The following is an 18,575-nucleotide window of genomic DNA, read 5'->3' on the forward strand; positions in this document are numbered from 1 at the left end:
AGCAGGAGCAGAACCAGAAAGAGCCGAGCCGAGCCTGCGAGATTCGCTGAAAATCGATAAGGACAGGCAAAGTCGCCTGCCAAAATCCTGAGGAGGAGGCGAACGGCACAAAAGCACATTCTTCTGCGGCCAAAGTGAAACCGAGAGCATGTGGGTGGCGCGGCAGTGAAAGTGCACATGTCCTGAGTGTCTCGTGTCCTGCGGCACAGTGGAGGTCCTTAAAGATGACCGACATTTGATTAACTCACTGAAATGCACAGAATAAATATTACAAATTTGAAAGGATTATAATAAAAAGGTCAAAGCATACCCCAAGACGTAGGTAATATCAGCAATTTTTATTCCCAAGGTTCATCATTTTTGTAATAAGGGTTCAGTAAAAAAAAAGGTATTCCTTGTTTTTTAAGAAGCCTGTAAAATAAGTTACCAAAATGTATCATATAGACCCTACATTGTAACTCATCCTTAAAATGAAGATCAAGATGCCCATCATTGATATATTCTGAATTCCACAAAGTCATGAAAACATGTACATGAATTCAAAGCCTGTATTTTTATTTAGAAAAAAGTAATAAAGTAAACGGGACATAAAAAACATACTGCCATTTGTAATAGATATCTTACGAAAACCAATTTAAGATTACGATAATTTATTAAACAACCACATATAGTTTTTACTTCAATAACTTATTGTTTCAGGTAGACAAACATTAAGTTAAATACTAAAGATTACCAGTTCTCCCGATCGAAGTATTTATAATGTACAAGCCTAGTATAATAAATCAACAAACTAATTAGTATTAGGTATAGGTATAAATGTTCTTGTTAATTGTGGTTGATGGACTGTAAAATACAAGGAAATAAACAAAAACCCAAGCCAATTAAGAAGGTATACTTTTAGGGGTCGACCGACACTGTAGGCATACCAACACTGTCGACCGACACTGTAATCCTCGCATGCCTTTTCGGCTAAGAGCGCGAGTGCGCATTTGCCAGGCTCTCAGGCGAGTCCTTTCATCCGCTCACAGTCCTTTCAGCCGCTCCCGCTGCAAAGACAATGCCGAATCCGAATCCGAATTGAGAATGAATCGCCGTGCCGAGGAGCTCCTCGGATAACAGCCTTTGTGTTTGCGCCCTGAATGAAAGTCCGCCAGCCTGGGCCATCAGCCATCAGCTGGCCCGTTTGGCTGGCTGTGGGCTCCAACGCTTTCTGAATTGCGCTGCCCACGCGAGGCGGCATCCAAGTAAACAAATACATGTGCGCACTGCTGTGATAATAGGGCGTCGCGCACATGTTCAGCTGTAAGGTCAGAGCACAACGTGTCCTTACAGTGAGCCATGGCCGCAGCAACACATGCACACGCCCCACAATGGGATCAAAGATCAAGGGCGTTCTGATCTCTTCTAAAGATTCATTTTATCACATCAATTCGAACTTAAAACGATGGGAACTAGACATATAACATTTGCATCTTATAAATTATCATCATCACAATTATAGTAAAAACAAAAAACAAATCGATATGGGATGTATACAATTTTAAGTTCGAATTTGGACATCTTTCGTACAGTTCATATCGAAATTCTGTGTTTGTCTTAAACAATTTTTTGTTTAACTGTTGTCAAATTTGTTACTATACAATATATTGTACATAGAGAATATTTTGGTCCTTGATCCTTTTGTAAAGAACCAGGCAACATTTTTTGCTAAAGCTTTTTTGGATATATGTAAATGGCTATCGGTTACAAATTTAACAACAGTTAAACAAAAAAATGTTGATAAAATTGATAAGAACTGTATAGTATAACATCTTAATACAAACGGGCAACAAACAACACGAGTATTATATACAAAAGGCAGTGAGGTAGGCTGCTGGAAGTTCCGGAAACTCCACCCCTAACCTGAAAGTTTCCGAAGAAGAAAGTCCTGGGACGCTTGAGAGATGGCAGCTGCTGACACTGACCGGAGAACCACTTGCGGATATTGCCGTCGCTATCCCGGGATAATATGCATATTTCAGCGGCACGCAGTTTATCTTCTCCAAGCTCCTCGAGTTTTTCCACTGAAATCTGGGCAGTTCGATTGTTGTATGCGTAATCCGACTGGTATAGCACCTCATTGCTGCTGCTGCGGATATAAACTTGGAAGTCTGCGACGTCTGAAGTGCCGGACACATACCAGCTTAGGGTCAACAAGCCAGATTTTGTGCTGTGTGACGGAAAAACGAGGTAGATAATTAATAAATATTTAAGTATATGGCTTAAAAGTGTGGCATTTTGGGTTAACAAAAAGTGCACATTTCAATCGAACTTAAACTTAATTTTTGCTTACGTTTTCACTTCTCGGAAGCGGACATCGGTAAGCTGTTCATAGTCAAAGCCCTTATACCTTTCCCGCTCGTCCTCGTCGCAGTGCAGGTACTCATCTTCCAAAGATATAAGCTGCTTGTCCTTGATCAAAGCTGGTGTGCCGCAGTAGATGTTCTGCAAATCCTCGCTGGGCACCGTTTGCTGCAGCATAAAGTACTTCAAAGGGCGTGCATTGCAGCCGCAGTGCAGGGGATTCGCAGCAAGGAGCACTTGGCTACCATTCCGCATGCTGCTCACTACGGAGGCGGGAATATCCTCCAAACTATTGTTGGTAAGATCAACATGTTTCAAAGAGCTAACCTTCACCAGGTTGGCGAAGGGCAGGTGGTAGATTTGGTTATGAGACAAATCCAGGCTGCTCAGGTTTTGTGGCAGGTCGAAGATGTGCTCCTCAGATGCCAGATTTGCCAGCTCATTGTAGGACATGTCCAGACTTTGAAGGGAAGTGAAATTGGAAATAACTCCTCTCCTAAGATCGTTGATCTGGTTGTGGGACACATCCAACTTAAACAGCTTCTTGGTCCCAAAGGTAATGTCATAGGTAAGCACGGGCATTCGGTTGTAGCTCAGGTTCAGGTTCCTCAGATTGTACGGAATGTACTGATGTGAGGGAAAAGTCTTCTTGGTCACAAAACTAATGCGATTGTGACTCAAATCCAAAGTTTCCAAACTGAGTAAATCGTCCAGGACCCCATTGGTCTTGTTGTCCAATTTGGTGAGGGAGTTAAAGGACAGATCCAAATTTCGCACCGAGGGTAGGCCAATAAAGATGTCATTTTGCAACTGCTGGATTCCGTTGGATGACAGATTTAGTGTGAGCAACTGCAGCAGGCCCTCAAAAGCTCGTTTGCTACAAGTTAAAACAGGGATATTAATCATAGCATACTTTTAAAATATATTTAAATAACAACATACCTTATGTCCGTAACTTGGTTGCCATACAGATTTAACTCAAACAGTACTGGCAGCTTGCCAAAGGCACTGCGCTCAAGGGTGGTAATGTTATTGTTCTAAACGGAAATGAGATTGTAATTAAAATTTTTCAATTTCATTGTATTTACCCACCTCCAAATACAAATACTGCAATGTTGACATGACAGCTACTGCCTCGCGTGGTGGCTGGCTGATGCCATTATTCTGCAGCTTCAAACGTTGCACGACCAATAGACCCGTAAAACTTAGACCATTCAGGCTATCACCTAGTTGATTATGGCTAAGATCTAAATAAATAAGTGAGTTCATTACCGGCCAGGTGCCCGCAGGAATTTCCGTCAGTTGGTTATGGCTGAAATGCAGTTCATTCAGGGAAATGGGCAGCTGGAAGAGTTTATCCAACTGATTGTTATTCAAGTACAGCTGCCGCAGGCTAGTCAACTTGGCCAGAGATCCTCGAGAGAGATCCTCCAATTCGTTATGACTGAGATCCATCTCCAAGAGGGTTGGCAAAGTGCCAAAAGTGGAGGACTTGACCTCCCGCATGCTATTATAACTCAGATCAATGGATCGTAGGGAAAACAGGGTTTGAAAAACTCCATTAAAAATGCTGGAGATGTTGTTGTGCGAAACATCAATAGTGTGCAGTTCATAGAGCTTCGGAAAACAGTTCTTGGGTATCTCGGCTATGTTGTTGTGCGAGGCGTTCAATACTTTCAAGCCCGTCATATTTTGAAGGGGAATCTGCAGAAAAGTATAAAAAAGTATTCTTTTTAAAATGCAAAAGACATTCTGTTACCTGCGCTAAGTTTGTGAGATTATTGTAGCTTAGCTGAAAATAGGTGGCAAAAGTGGTCTCATCGAAGCTGCGGCGCGAAAAGTTGGTCAAGAGATTATGGGACAGGTCAAGAACCGTGATGTTTACGCAGTTTTCAAAGGCAGCTGTTTCTATAAGTTCCAAAGCATTGTGCGAGACGTTTATCACAGCCTGGTAAATGTCCTTGAACGAGTTCTTTTCAATTTTGGCTATGTTGTTCTCCGCCAAATCGAGCAACTGAAATTTGGGAGATCAATTAGTAGGTTTATTGAAATATTTATGATTTTTAAAACTCACCTCCACATAGTTCATCTGGGTAAACATCTGGTATTCGACCTTTTTCAGTTGGTTTCGAGCTAAATCAATAGTTCCAATGCGGGCGATCGAACCAAAAGTACCGCGCCCAATATCCGTAAGCACATTATCACTTAGGAAAAGTCGTCGCAGGAAACGCATTCCCCTGAAACTATTTGCATCCAGACGAGAAATTTTGTTGTGGGACAAATGGAGCACTTTAAGCACAGAGTTTCTGGCAAAGGTTCCTCGACTTAGCTCGCTTAAGGCATTATGGGAAACATTGCACCATCCCATCTTTGTGAGATCAGCTATGTGCTGCGCCTCCAGCTTTTTGATCTGGTTGTGGCTAATATCCAGAACCTCTAGTTCTCTGAGGTTCTTAAACTGATTGCGTTTCAGGTTCTCCAACTGGTTGCCGTGCAAGTCAAGCGTTTTTAGCTTTCGCAAAGGTTGGAAGGTTTCAATAGGCAGATCACTCAGGTTTCCATTGGTAACCCTGATGGTCCCTAGGCTATTGGCAATTTCTTGGCCAGCAAAAAGATCCTTGGGCAGTTGCTCAAAGGCATGACCATCGATTACAAGTTCTTTTGCTTTTCCAAGAATCTTTAAAGGTATTGGATGTTAGATAAATACATTTTGGTTACTTAATATTATTCTTACACCGAATCCCAGTGGTCCTACGTGGCTTAGATTTGTGCGCAGTAGATGCAGTTGCTCCAAAGTGTTGTTCACTCCATAAAAGACATAATCCTCAATGGTGGCCAGTGGTGTTTCCTCAATGATCAGGAAACGTGCCTTGATATGAGCAAACAGAGGGCCATATAGACGTACTAGAAGACAGATTAATTGTTAAATGTTATATATTTAAGGGATTTATTAAGGTTTCTACCGAAATGTCCCTTGTAGATGGTCAACTCCTCGATGGGCATTTCGAAGGAGGCCAAATTCTGGAGGGCTACAGACAAAGTGGCCAAATTGGCATTTTCACAGCGTATATAGAGGCCATTATCGCTGCCCTTTACACATTCGCAGGGGTACAAGACATTCGATCTGTTTAAAACACAATGTTATAAAAATATATACATATGTATCTCTTTATAGAATTCCACTTACTTTTTGGGACACTTGAACTCGGGTTCGCCGTAGACATATTCGGAGCTGGCCAGGGCTATAAAATGCAGCAGAACGAGACTGCGCAGGCGTAGCTGAATCATGTTTCAGCGATTTCGTCAGCGTTTTAATTTTAAATTTGTTTAGCCCATGGCCCAAAACCAAGTTTGTTGCTCAAGTCTTTTGTGTGGGTGGTGATTTCCTGGAAGTTATAGTTCTTTGTTTTAAGTTTTTCCGCTTCAATGACTAGGTTTTTCCCTAATGAGAAGTAAAGTTAACTTGTCTTATCAACGAACAAAGGTAAATGTATTCATGGTTTCCTCACCACTTTTACTTTTCGCTCTGCGGGAGCAACAGGTTTTTGTTTTGATAGACCGCTCTTATGGCCTCTTTGAAAGACTCTCTTTTGAGCTGTAAAATCATTCCGTTGAATGATTTTGAACTGTTTTAATTGTCCTTGAAAAAAAGAGCTCTGTGAATCACTTGAATAGCCTCTTGTATTCCACGAATTAACATATTATTATTTATTTACTTTATCATCTGCGCGCAATTTCATCGATAAATTTCCGGCAAGTTGGCAGCCCTGACCAACTATCGCTTCGGCGGACTATCGGCAGCCCGCATATCGAATCGCCCGCACACGCAAATGCAACCCTGTTGTGACATCTCGCTCGTTGGAAAAGCAAAACCAGGCGCAAAATAAATAAAATTTGCTCACGTCCCCATACAATTCTCTTTGTACAGTCGCACAATCAAAAGTAAGTACAAACGCCTAACTAAATGGCCAGCGATAAAACGCCAAATGCAAAGTGCACACTTTTTTGGCATTCTGCAATTGAAATGAGTGGGCATTGTTCACGTTCTCGCCTCGCCAACGGGGAGAAATACTGACTTCGCCCGTTTTAGCCGCCATCGCGGCAACAGCCAATCACAGGCCAAGCTACACACACGCGGCAGAAAATCCGTGTACATACACGTCTAAGCGCTGTGGTATTGGTGGCCGGGGAGAACGCGAGTTACTCGCTGCACAGAGCGGTCCATTATGTTTTTGTTGCGCGGCAAAAGTGCGTTAATGGGCCCTTATCACACCCCCATTAATTATCCCACCTTGCATCCCTGTTCCGCAGTAAATAAACCAAGATGAGCTACGCCGCTGATGTTCTGAACTCGGCCCACTTGGAGCTCCATGGCGGTGGCGACGCCGAGCTGCGTCGTCCATTCGATCCCACGGCCCACGATCTGGATGGCTCCTTCAGGCTCACCCGGTTCGCGGATCTCAAAGGACGAGGCTGCAAGGTGCCACAGGATGTGCTCTCCAAGCTGGTGTCCGCCCTGCAGCAGGATTACTCCGCCCAGGACCAGGAACCGCAGTTCCTCAACGTGGCCATTCCCCGGATTGGCATCGGTCTGGACTGCTCGGTGATCCCGCTGCGACACGGCGGCCTCTGCCTGGTGCAGACCACCGACTTCTTCTACCCCATCGTCGATGATCCCTACATGATGGGCAAAATCGCATGTGCCAATGTGCTCAGCGATCTGTACGCCATGGGAGTCACCGATTGCGACAATATGCTGATGCTTCTGGCGGTCAGCACCAAGATGACAGAGAAGGAGCGCGACGTCGTTATCCCCCTGATCATGCGGGGCTTTAAGGATTCCGCTTTGGAGGCGGGGACCACTGTGACTGGAGGCCAGAGCGTGGTCAACCCGTGGTGCACCATTGGCGGAGTGGCCTCGACCATTTGCCAGCCCAACGAGTACATTGTGCCAGATAATGCCGTGGTGGGAGATGTCCTGGTGCTGACCAAGCCACTGGGCACCCAGGTGGCCGTGAATGCCCACCAGTGGATTGACCAGCCGGAGCGCTGGAACCGCATCAAGCTGGTGGTGTCCGAGGAGGATGTGCGCAAGGCCTATCATCGCGCCATGAACTCAATGTCGCGGCTAAATCGCGTAGCCGCTCGCCTTATGCACAAGTACAACGCCCACGGGGCCACTGACATCACTGGATTCGGACTGCTCGGTCACGCTCAAACCCTGGCTGCCCATCAGAAGAAGGACGTCTCCTTTGTCATTCACAATCTGCCCGTGATCGCCAAGATGGCCGCGGTGGCCAAGGCCTGCGGCAATATGTTCCAGCTGCTGCAGGGCCACTCAGCAGAGACATCGGGAGGATTGCTGATCTGCCTGCCGCGCGAGCAGGCCGCCGCCTATTGCAAGGACATCGAAAAGCAGGAGGGCTACCAGGCCTGGATCATCGGAATCGTTGAAAAGGGCAACAAGACCGCCCGCATCATCGACAAGCCGCGCGTCATCGAGGTGCCCGCCAAGGATTAGGTCTCCTCCACACGCCCAACCGCTTTTGTTTACCTTAAGTATCTTAATTTTAACGTAACTGCTGCTCCCCTCAGTTGTAACCGGCTTTATCGGTCTTTGTTTTTTATAAAAAAGCTTATCAACTACAGATTCTCTGATCACTATAATCATGGACGTCGCTACTGAAATACGAGTGAATAAAATGAAAACACTTGACTCTTTTGTATCGAGTAAACGAACGAGAACGGATTTTTCGGGGGCAGCGGGGCATCTGGATCTGGATGAGCTTTTTTCAACTAAACTTTTGTTATTAAATCGCACATCGTGGCTTAACGAAAAGTGGAGCATCTTCGAATTGTATACATTTTGAACAGTCGGCTGTCATTTAAATACTGAGAATTTAATCAAACTTTTTGACCCTTTAAATCAGGAATCGATGGGTTAACTCTATACCAAATGAATTGCTTTTGTTCAGTTGATGCACTTTTAAATTTGCATAGTCGCACTTTGGAATTAGAACTGCTAATATTAATACAAATTTTGTTTGCTAATTTTGGTTACACATATTTAGGCTTGGAGTCGGTTGCTAATGAAATCGAGCACGCGTTTTGAAAGTCAAATCTATGGAGAATTACGTGAATTTTAGTTATAGAAGCTTTGTTTTGCGGTTCAAACTTTATAGCAGCTTATCAGGAATGTATATTCCAGAAATTGCGTTCAATATTGTTGTTAATTTAGAAATACATCTAAAGAATTTAGACTTCATTTTTCGAGAAGCATTACTATAATTTTTATATTATTAAAAGTCGTATCATATACTTTTAAAGACTATAATGATAACGATCTAAGCTGCTCAAACGTATGAGAACATAGGTCAAACTTGAGAATCTAAAAACCTTTTCAAATCACTAGGGGTACTTAATATTGGCGATCGAATACACTACTATTTTCTCTATTGTTTGATCAATTGGCATTAGTTGCGCTGCTGAGAGGAAAGCTTTATAAGCTTTGAAAACCAAATTGAGACGAGAGAGGAGATGCTCTCGGGCGAACAGGTCTCCGGAGCACTGTGCTCCATGCACTGGTGGGTATGGTATGGTATGGGTATCGCATAGGGATCGCTGGTGGCAAGTGCCTCAGTACCGTTCGAGCTAGCGACGCGTCAAGATCCGAACCGTTAGTACACCGAAAAGACTTACACTGCGCGAACCGTAACACTTTTGTGCTGGGAGCGATCGAACACTAATACACTTACCAACGAATTTCCCGCACATCGAAGAGATTTTCCCTCCCCATTGAACTGTACCTGAATAGTTGCGTATTTGGAGTTTTGGAAAAGTGCAAAGTGAGTGTGGAGTGCCATAGAAAAAGACACAGAGAGAATGAGATAGAGTTTGTGTGTGTGGGCTGTTGTGGCTTTTTGGTGTCTATGGTGTCTATGGAAGAGGAGCTCAAAACCGCAGTTAGAAACGAGTTTTCCCTACGTGTCGTGGTTTCATGTACGTGGAAGTACTCGCTTTTTGAAGTGAAATTCGAAAAGCAGCAGAAAAACAGAAACGCATCCTCCTCTGCCATGTATGTAGCAATGTATCTGGCAGATACATCTCTTCTTGGCCAGATGATTCATGTACGGTGGGCACTCGTACGTACACTCGATTTATTTCCCCACCGAACGGAACCGAAGGCGCAGTATTCAAATTGAAAGAACAGTGGCAGTGAACTATAAATAGAATTATTTGTTTTCATATACCAACGAACAACAAAAAATGGCTAGGCAAAAGTCGAAAAGTGTTCGCTCGGAAATTCGCCCAGTAAATGTATCTGCGTATCTTTGTATCCGTACGATTCGCCAAACTTTCGTTTGATTTACCCAAGTTCAAACGGCGCTTGGCTTGAACTCGTGGATTGTTTTTGGTTGCTTTTTTTGTGTGGGTGCCACAAATTGGCAACTCACACACTCGCACTTCTGCCAGAACATAAACATATATAGATAATGATACATGCCTGGCGCATATATAGACGTTAAATTTCGCCTACGTTTCAATTTGATTTTTCGGAAATTTCAACAACAGAACGGCGGCGACGACAACAACACCTTCGCTTTTTTCGGCCGTTTCAAACTCGTTGGCTATAGCCTGATATTTGTTTATTTTACGATTCTGTTTGCCATTGCCTACGTATGCGGTCTGGCATTTGGCGATTTGTGATCAGCGATCTCGCTTCCCATTCCCCCATCCGAAACCCCGCCCACTTCTATGGTTTAACCCACAGCAATACATCTACTCCAAGTTTGTTTATCTAATCAAGAATTTGGAATGCAAGCTCTTAAGAGATTCGAGTTGGTTTCATCTTCGGGGTTGAATAGTATCTATAACACAGACCTCGTTTGTTCAATGAACTTGACTGAAGGTAAAAGACAATGAAATGGATTTTCAGTTACCTATAGAATGATTCTCAAATAGATCTTGCTACAAATATTAGTTTGCATATTGCCAACAGGAAATGCACTGGTTTGTAACTTAGTGATTCATTGTAATAGTTTTAGTTTAAAATTCTTAGAAATTGCATATACAACTATTTTATTTTTCAACTCTTAAATCATTTTTTCCAAATTTTACCTCTGATTCATATAATACATCCCACTTATTTTGAGGAATGTTTACTTTCGACAAGGTTTATGGAATATGACTAAGTTTATTTATAGGTCACTTAGATCAAATGCAAAATCATTTACTTTGTGTTAATCATTCTAAAAAGTTTAAGTGAATAAAACGATCTTTAAGTTAAATTTAATGTATTGTCAACACATCTTGATGACATAATAACCCATGAGATACGACTATTTGTTTTAGTTTTTGTCAGTTTCATTTATATCTAGTTCTTATATCGTACTTACAGCGCTTTAAAGGAATTTGAAATTTTTTCTAAACTCCATATACGCCATATAACATTTATACCTGGTAATATTTGGTTTTAGATGAAAGATAGACTTAAATGTAAACATAGAAAGTAAAATTGAGTTAATATATTTATAAGAAATGGAATAAAACATTAATATTGAGGGTTTAAATCCTGAACAAACTGTTTGGCGCCTCACATCTCTTTAATCACTGATATAATACTTAATGCCATGTTTTTCATTCATAAAACCACAAAAATCCCAGAATGATCAGTGCTTGCCGACCAAAGTATTACAAATACGGCACGTAGTTGCTCAACGGGTTAATTCCGATCGCCAGACAGACAGCAACATGTTTCCCCAGAGCTTCGATCCGACTATATGAGATCATTTTTGACCTGCGTGTGTTGTGTACACTGCACATATGCAAAAACAAAACAAGCGGAGCGCTCTCTGGGTTTTGTTTTCGTTTTTTTTTTCGTCGCCAAAGTGAGGCCCAGAGAACTGCTAAAAACGTGCTGAGATCGGGGGAGCCGAGCTATATAGTCTATAGAGTATATAGTGGGTGGTAAGGGGGCGGCGCTGGCGGCGGCATCAATTAGATTTGGCCTTTTATTTATATTATGATATTTTATGCGTGTATTTGGCTGACGTGAGGCTTTATTATTTGTGTTTCGTGTGTCTTTATTAGCTCTATTTCGCTGACCATATGGCGGAGCATCCCCCGATTTCAATTTCCATTCCCATTCAAAGGTGATTTACTTAGCTCGCCTTGATTTGATTACTTAAGCCAGTAGTTAGCGTTGACGTATAATGCAGTTGCTGTCAAGAGCTCCGTCTTATGACATCATCACCAGTCGGTCATCCTTCTCGAATTTTTGCATCATCTCATACTATCTCTCTCCCCAAGGTTATCGCTCAAAATCGAGAAAAAAATACGGCATCCACGACGAAATTAAGCTGCATATACATACACATGTTCCGACCCAGACAAAAAAGGAGTTTAAGGACACGCCGAAAGTGAAAACCTGTTTGACATTGAATTTTCGACTTTTTGCCTCTGCCTTTTGTCTTGTTTTTGCGTGTGTGCCAGTTCTGAAAATCAATGCCAACAATTTTTGAGGTTTCTCTGCCAAAGGGTATTCATATTTTAAGGGCTTGAACTGGGCAAGAAAATATGTAAAGCAATATTTTTAATGAATATCCTCAAGTACTCGGATATTTCTATCATTCAGCCTTGAAATTTCAAGGTTGTCAGAATTTATTGTTTAAATTAAAAGCTTTTCAAGTGACAAATACATGTTTATAGCATTTTGATGATACATTCAATTTCATTCTTTTAAAAGCCTATAAAAAAACATTACAACATTTAAAGCAAACAAATTGTAAATTTCTGAATATATTTTTGATTAATGAAAGATATGAGATATAGTAAGATCATTCTTAAATCCTTTCAAAAATTATTACTCAATCAACATCAATATCAGATATTATCCATAACCATCTTTACTTTCAACTCCAATCCTCTGATAAACAGTGAAGTATATGTTATAATAAAAAACTTAAGATAGTCGATGACGTATTTTTCCATCAAATATATACCATCTAAATTTCTGTTTGATAAAGCTTACTCTTTAGAACCTTGTCACTTTCCAAGGCATTTCATCTCCGCGTGACAGCCTCCGCCTGTTCTTGTTCATTGTTCCCCGGCATTCCGTGCTTTGTGTGCTCAAGTGATGCCCACTTCAGATGACTTAAGCTTCCATTAATGCGCCAAAAGTTCTCACTTCAGAATGCCGAATGCGGCCATTTTCGAACATGAACATTCGCGTGGGTGGGAAAAATGCTTGGGATTCTTGCGAACCGCCTTGGAGCGAAATCAACCTGCCATTCGGGGTCACAATCCGTGATTACGTGTCTCGCAGACACCCACGAGTCGTCTCACTTACTCACACGTTGGATTTGAATAATTTATGAATGATTCTGATTTCCGTTTCAGCAAAAAACTAATTGGAAATGCAGTACTCGAGCAGTTCGGAAAATTACTCATCCTCGTTGCGGGACAAGCCTTCGAAATGGGGCAGGGTAAGGCCATGATAAATGATCCACTTGATAGTAAATCACTAATACTTCATCCGTTAATCATTTAGAACGACAAGAACTACGCCTACAAGAAGTCATCCTATCAATACTCAAGTGCCGGCGACACCAGTGCTTCATATCAGGGCAAATCCCCCGACCAGAACATAGACCAACTGGATGCCCTGCTGGAGGATCTGAAGCAGGAACGGCAGATCACCACCAGAGATCGCGATCTGCTGCCCAGCAATGGAACGACCTATAGAACACTGTGAGTTTGACATGGATTTGGTATTGTAATGGCTTCTTATATTATTTTCTTCTTAGTGAACGCACTGATCCTTCGGGCACTGTAACGAGGACTACGCGAGTGGTCAAGACTAGCAAACAGTCGGGTTCCGGTGGACAACAGCCCTTCATTGATGATGTGGAGACCTTTAATCCCACCGATTATAGCACCCTACAATCCACGGCCAAGTACTCCAGCTTGAAGAGGGATGATTACCAGACCAAGGAAAAACCTTATACTCTGGGTAAGACTATACGAACCACTTAAAATACCTATGTATTATTATAAATACCAAATGAAAGTTCTATAAAATTTGGAGGAGCAAATGTTCCTTTTAAAGAAATCTTGAATTGGATAGGGTTTTCAAATATTTAAAATTCGAGTCTTTTTTAATGGTTTTATGATATTAAGAGTCATTTTGGTTAATATTTGATTTCATTTTTTTTTTAAAGATGAAGTTTTAATTTTTAGATAGACTTGTCGAAAGAATTACTTATATTAACTCTTAACATTAATGAGACTTTTTAAATTCTTTAATGAAATGATATGTTTTATAACCTCATGTTGGATTTTTATTTCAGCCCACTCCCCCGGCGGTGGACTCTACGAGAGCAAGTCGAAGATCTACGAGAGCAATCGCACTATTAACAACAACGTGGAGCTACTGCCCGGAACGAGCAGCACCCACCAGACGTTGACCAGCGGCACCACCATCGACAAGGAGCTGCAGGACATCGCCCTGAGCGATGGCATCCTGCCCGCTCCGGGCACCAAGGTGACCACCACGGTGAGGACCTACACCTACGAGATTCCGGCCACAGGACCCGGAAGCAACACCAGCACCATTAACCGCACTCACACGCTGAATAACACGCTGAACAACACGAACACCCTGAGCAGCAGCTACAAGCTCCACGAGAGCCACAACTCCAGCCAGAACTTCTCGCAGTTGTCGCCGATCCCGGTCCAGCACCCACAACCGCCCCACTCTCATGTGCCCCAGACGGTGGTCTACAACACGGAGAGCTACTCCACGCTCAACAGGCCCAACGATCGGCCGGTGGTTAGCAACCAGTCGTACGAGATCCGGGAGCACAAGGAGACCACCACTCGGGGCGTGAGCCCTCAGCCCCGCCAGCTGCCCCTGGGATCGGGTCCGGCAGGAACTCCGCCGGGCAGCCGTACGGTCATCTACAATATCCACAAGACGGATAACGTGAGCACAGTCAATGAGCTGCCGCCCCAGCAGCGCTTTCCGCCGCACAGTCCGGCTGGCCACAGTCCCAACTACGGAGGACCCCACAGCCCACCCCTGCAGCCGGGTGTGAATCGCTACTACTACAAGGAGACGGAGACCTCGAACACGGTCAACAGCCTCCACGGACCGCCCAACGGCGGACCCTACGAGCCGGGTCTACCCCAACCTGCTCCCCTGAAGCAGCTGCCGCCCAGCAACGCGTATCCACCACAGCAGCCACCCAATGGAAATGGTTATCCTCCGAATTCGACCTCTTACAGCTACAAATACTCCTCGACCACCAACACAAACAACCGACGTGGTCCGGACTACGGGTCACCATCCCCATTCCCCGTGGACGGAGTCGAGTATCCAGTTAACAGTAATCCTCCCCAGCGAGTGGACGATCTGATGCAGTCATTCGGAACTGTAAGCATACCTTAGTTTTAATAAATATATGACAGCTTTCTGAATGTCATAGTTTTTAAAACAATTAACCAATCTTTTACGAGCTGATTGGCTTACAAATGAATTATCAAATCATTATATGATTTACAATTACAATTGAATTAACAAATCATTCTTTGATTGTAAAATGATTTACAAACGAATCAACAAAGCAATGATAATTTTAATTGCTTTAAAAGCGTAACTCTAGTTGGAGAAAAAGATAAGACTAGCGTAATATCACGATAGCGCTGCCTTAAAAAGTAGCTAGAGATTAGACTGCCCTGACATTTGTGATAGCACTATTACAGCCTTGACTTACTAAGACTGAAGATTAGACTTTAATTACGTTAATGATACCACAAAACACATTTGATGTCAGGGATTTTTATGAACTCTTTTATTTGGTGGCAGTGATTTTTATGAACCCCTTTTATTTGTACTCCTTATCTTACCCTCCTTATATTTTTTAGACCACTGACCATGTGGATCGCGTGGACATCGAGACTCCAGTGCGCAAGCGTGAAATCGAGACGGCGGTCGCCTCGCCCAACCAGCAGCATGTGCCGTCCGTGAACAAGGCCGGCAAGGAGGTGTACTATCCTCCAGGACACGACACCATCGTCATGAAGCGCGAGGAGATGCATGCTGGATCTGCTTCGGGCGTGAGTGTTTCATAAGAAAAGAGTTCTAGTATACCAAATTGACTATCTGCTTTCCCTTCAGGGTCGCTGGGCCAAGGGATCCGGAATGTACGAGTACGAGTCCGGCTCCAAGTCAAAGACGAAAACCAAGTCCGGCGGCGCCGTAGTGCCCGTGTGCCTGCCCCTTTGCTGTGCCATGCCCTGCTCCATTATGTAAAAGGGGCGACCGTGGCCCGAATATCTTGTATATAGGTTTCTAATATTTGCCGTTAATAGGTCTAACGCTAAATCCTGCCCAGCGTCTTTAATTGCTCTCTACTAGGTCGTCTAACTTCTATCGGGTTTGCTTGTCAATTGGTTGCGCGCTAATCTCTAATCGTTGTAAGCGTAATTTTTTTGCCAAATTTTTGTGTCTATATATCTATACGTTATTGTCTATGTATATAATTTGCGAAGCGTCGTTATCTACATCTATGGATTGTTATACTTTTCGGATTTGGTAGTTCGCCCCAACTTAGTTTGCTCAAAATTGTTGCTCAAGCATTTAAAATTTCGCCAGTGGGATGCCCAAAATGTTTACTCGATGCCAATTGTTTTAACTATAATTTGCATAACGCATACCAAACACTAATAAATGAGCCGTGGAATCCAATTCCCCCTATTATTCGTTTCGCCAGCGCCCCCGAATACACACTAATCATAAACCATAAACGTAACTGCGACTTAAAAAGGTAACCCAGTCGTTGCAGAGCCATAAAAACTATCTCTAATACACGTAGTAACCATAATAAAAAACGAGATCTAACAAACGAAGCGATGAACTGTTTGATTGCCTGTTTAGATGGATGGATTTGCGTGGGGGTTTTGGTATAGTAAAAGTTTTTATAAGTTTTATTTTGGTATAAATCGTTCTGATCGAATAACAATTTGCATATCACAAAAGTAATATCTACATTTCACCTTGTAGGAATAGGTGTAGCTGTCTTTTGAGAAGATAATAAAAAGTACAATCGTCGAATAACAAAAAATAATCAACAAAAAAGAACAATAAACAAAATCAACAAGGGTCTATAGTATATATAAGTATCATTGAGCACTTTGAGTAGTGAACGGGAGGATTATTGCTACAGAGACGAGTTCTTACTGTTGTTCTTTGAGTACGAATTGAAGCTAAATGATGGATTAAAAGTATACTACATTGTAATATGAGTATAGTTACTGGACTTACTACCAAGTACACAATATGTGTCTAATATTGGAATCATGTCGCCATGATCTGACATTCTATTAAAAGAGACTCTACCGTTCGTGAAAGTAATGTTGTCCTTTGTACATACGCATATTAGATAGTTGGAAAGGTCACGTATTGTAACGCCGTCTTTTTGCAGGCTAACTCTTGCGCTCGGAGTTCTTTAGCTCAGCTAAATACCAAGTGAAGGTCGGGAACTGCTTGATGCTATAGATAGCATACTTGATCGAGTTTATTCCGTCCTGTTCTATTTTGCTCATGCCGTTCTGGAGGTTCTCATAGCTGTTGGTGGAAAGGAAATACTATAAAAATATTCGAAATTATCGGATGTCTACTGACCGCTTAGGATTGGCCTTTTCCTTCTGATGCTTCAGCATCTTATAGCGGGCTATGTTGACGGGATACCTTGATATGAATAGGTTGGCATGCTTCAACCGATTGGACATGTCATCATCCTCGCCGCCCCAACCGAAGAACGAGTTGGAGAACCCGTTGACGGCCTGGAAGTGCTCACGCGTCATGGCAGAAACGCCTCCAAATATTGATCGATAAGGCAACCTGAAAGTGAAAGAAAGAAGTTATTTAACATTGATTATGTTCTTATCTCTACGCTGTGCCCACCTGAAATTAAGCGTGTCTATGGCCACAGACATATGCCGCGGCTGACGTGGACAGTTGTAGAGATTGCGGTCGTCTAAAGGCAGAAGATCGACATCGTGGAATATAAAACAATCCCACTGGTAAATCTTTAAGGCCTCCAAGTAGCCAATGTTCATCATGGCGGCCCGATTGAAGGGCTTTCCGTTGGTCTGTTCCACAATGAAAATGCGATAGGCGATGCGCTGCTTCATGAGGAAGGGGTGGATGTTGCGCAGGAAAACGGACAGATGGGCGTATCGGTCGCGGAAGGGCACCACAATGGCCACATGGTGCTGGGCAAGGCAGTTGTCCGGCTCGAAGGCACCACCAGGGCGCAGGAGAGGACCCAGCTCGGCCTCGATAATGTCTAGCGATTCGAGTGTGGTGTTGGGCGTGATGGGTCCACCTGAAAGGGCAGGGATTCTCTTGAAGATCTGACAAAAAAAAGGGGTCGTAGGCAAAGCTCACCATCACGCGGATCGGGATCAGTGCAGTTGGCGAGGAGGGCGGATGTGGATTTGTGTCCGCGGGGCCGCGTCTTCTTAGTGCCCAGCAGGAAGCGCGTTAAGTCTTGTGGAATGGAAGTAAAGTTTGCCGTGGCAATCACAGTTGGTGAGGTGGAGTTGGGTCCCCCGTGGAGCTCCCGATCCCGATCCCGCTCCCTGTCCTTGGACAAGGCGAGCGGAGCAGCGGGCAGCCTGGAAGCTCCCCCACCTCCTCCTTCTTCGCTGCTGGCGTTCCCGTAGATATGAGCATACTTGTGCACGCGCCGAATGCTGTAAAAGCAGAGATACGTACATATGGAGATAAGATAGCAAATGGTCAGGGAATATCGGGGAGTTACCTGAGTTTGCTGAGGGACGTGCCGCTGGCTCCGTCGGTGCGGAAGCCCACAAAGTTAAGCACCAGCAACAAGCAAATCGCGCCGGCCAGCAAGCGGATGAGATTCGCCTTTGTGAACAGGGACATGGTCCATGGATTGCATCATACCTTGCTCGACGCCCGGGCGCTGCGAACTGGCATTTTTAAGCGCAACACATTCGCCCACCGAAAAAAGCGTTAAAAGTTGCAACTCCAGAGTACAATCAGAAAAGTCAGCTGAGTCTCCCCCTCGACCAGGGTTGCCAGAGTTGCGCGATAGCTTCACCCATGGCTGGCTGGCAACCGATAGTTATGGGCGCTTAATTTGAAAAAAACAATTACCAGCAATTTCACTTTTTTTAATTGCAAAAATTACAACTAAGTAATT

General features: G+C 43.5%; 5 protein-coding genes across 6 annotated transcripts in view; 3 read left to right on the forward strand and 2 right to left on the reverse strand.

Annotated features, from left to right (window-relative positions):
• The window catches only part of RpS23 (ribosomal protein S23), a 107,801-nt gene that overhangs the window by 43,995 nt on the left and 45,231 nt on the right, over positions 1-18,575 (forward strand). The window lies entirely within an intron of this gene.
• conv (insulin like growth factor binding protein acid labile subunit convoluted) lies at positions 1,393-5,836 on the reverse strand. The gene is made up of 9 exons (XM_065863885.2): positions 5,531-5,836; positions 5,307-5,467; positions 5,078-5,247; positions 4,418-5,020; positions 4,103-4,357; positions 3,436-4,047; positions 3,286-3,380; positions 2,333-3,220; positions 1,393-2,209 (listed from the first exon to the last, which is right to left on the reverse strand). Exons 1-9 carry the CDS (start codon positions 5,629-5,631, stop codon positions 1,813-1,815), a joined length of 3,282 nt encoding a protein of 1,093 aa, XP_065719957.2. The 5' UTR covers positions 5,632-5,836; the 3' UTR covers positions 1,393-1,812.
• Sps1 (inactive selenide, water dikinase) lies at positions 6,129-8,082 on the forward strand. The gene is made up of 2 exons (XM_017072241.4): positions 6,129-6,285; positions 6,655-8,082. Exon 2 carries the CDS (start codon positions 6,668-6,670, stop codon positions 7,862-7,864), a length of 1,197 nt encoding a protein of 398 aa, XP_016927730.1. The 5' UTR covers positions 6,129-6,285; positions 6,655-6,667; the 3' UTR covers positions 7,865-8,082.
• On the forward strand, positions 8,973-16,251 carry LOC108009417 (uncharacterized). The gene is made up of 7 exons (XM_017073744.4): positions 8,973-9,188; positions 12,742-12,827; positions 12,893-13,092; positions 13,149-13,354; positions 13,692-14,776; positions 15,268-15,459; positions 15,521-16,251. Exons 2-7 carry the CDS (start codon positions 12,759-12,761, stop codon positions 15,653-15,655), a joined length of 1,887 nt encoding a protein of 628 aa, XP_016929233.3. The 5' UTR covers positions 8,973-9,188; positions 12,742-12,758; the 3' UTR covers positions 15,656-16,251.
• On the reverse strand, positions 16,301-18,424 carry beta4GalNAcTA (beta1,4-N-acetylgalactosaminyltransferase A). Its single transcript, XM_017073746.4, has 5 exons — positions 18,171-18,424; positions 17,795-18,102; positions 17,309-17,732; positions 17,027-17,245; positions 16,301-16,969 (listed from the first exon to the last, which is right to left on the reverse strand). Exons 1-5 carry the CDS (start codon positions 18,293-18,295, stop codon positions 16,828-16,830), a joined length of 1,218 nt encoding a protein of 405 aa, XP_016929235.3. The 5' UTR covers positions 18,296-18,424; the 3' UTR covers positions 16,301-16,827.

This window comes from Drosophila suzukii, chromosome 2R (assembly GCF_043229965.1).
Source record: "Drosophila suzukii chromosome 2R, CBGP_Dsuzu_IsoJpt1.0, whole genome shotgun sequence".
Classification (NCBI taxonomy): domain Eukaryota; kingdom Metazoa; phylum Arthropoda; class Insecta; order Diptera; family Drosophilidae; genus Drosophila; species Drosophila suzukii.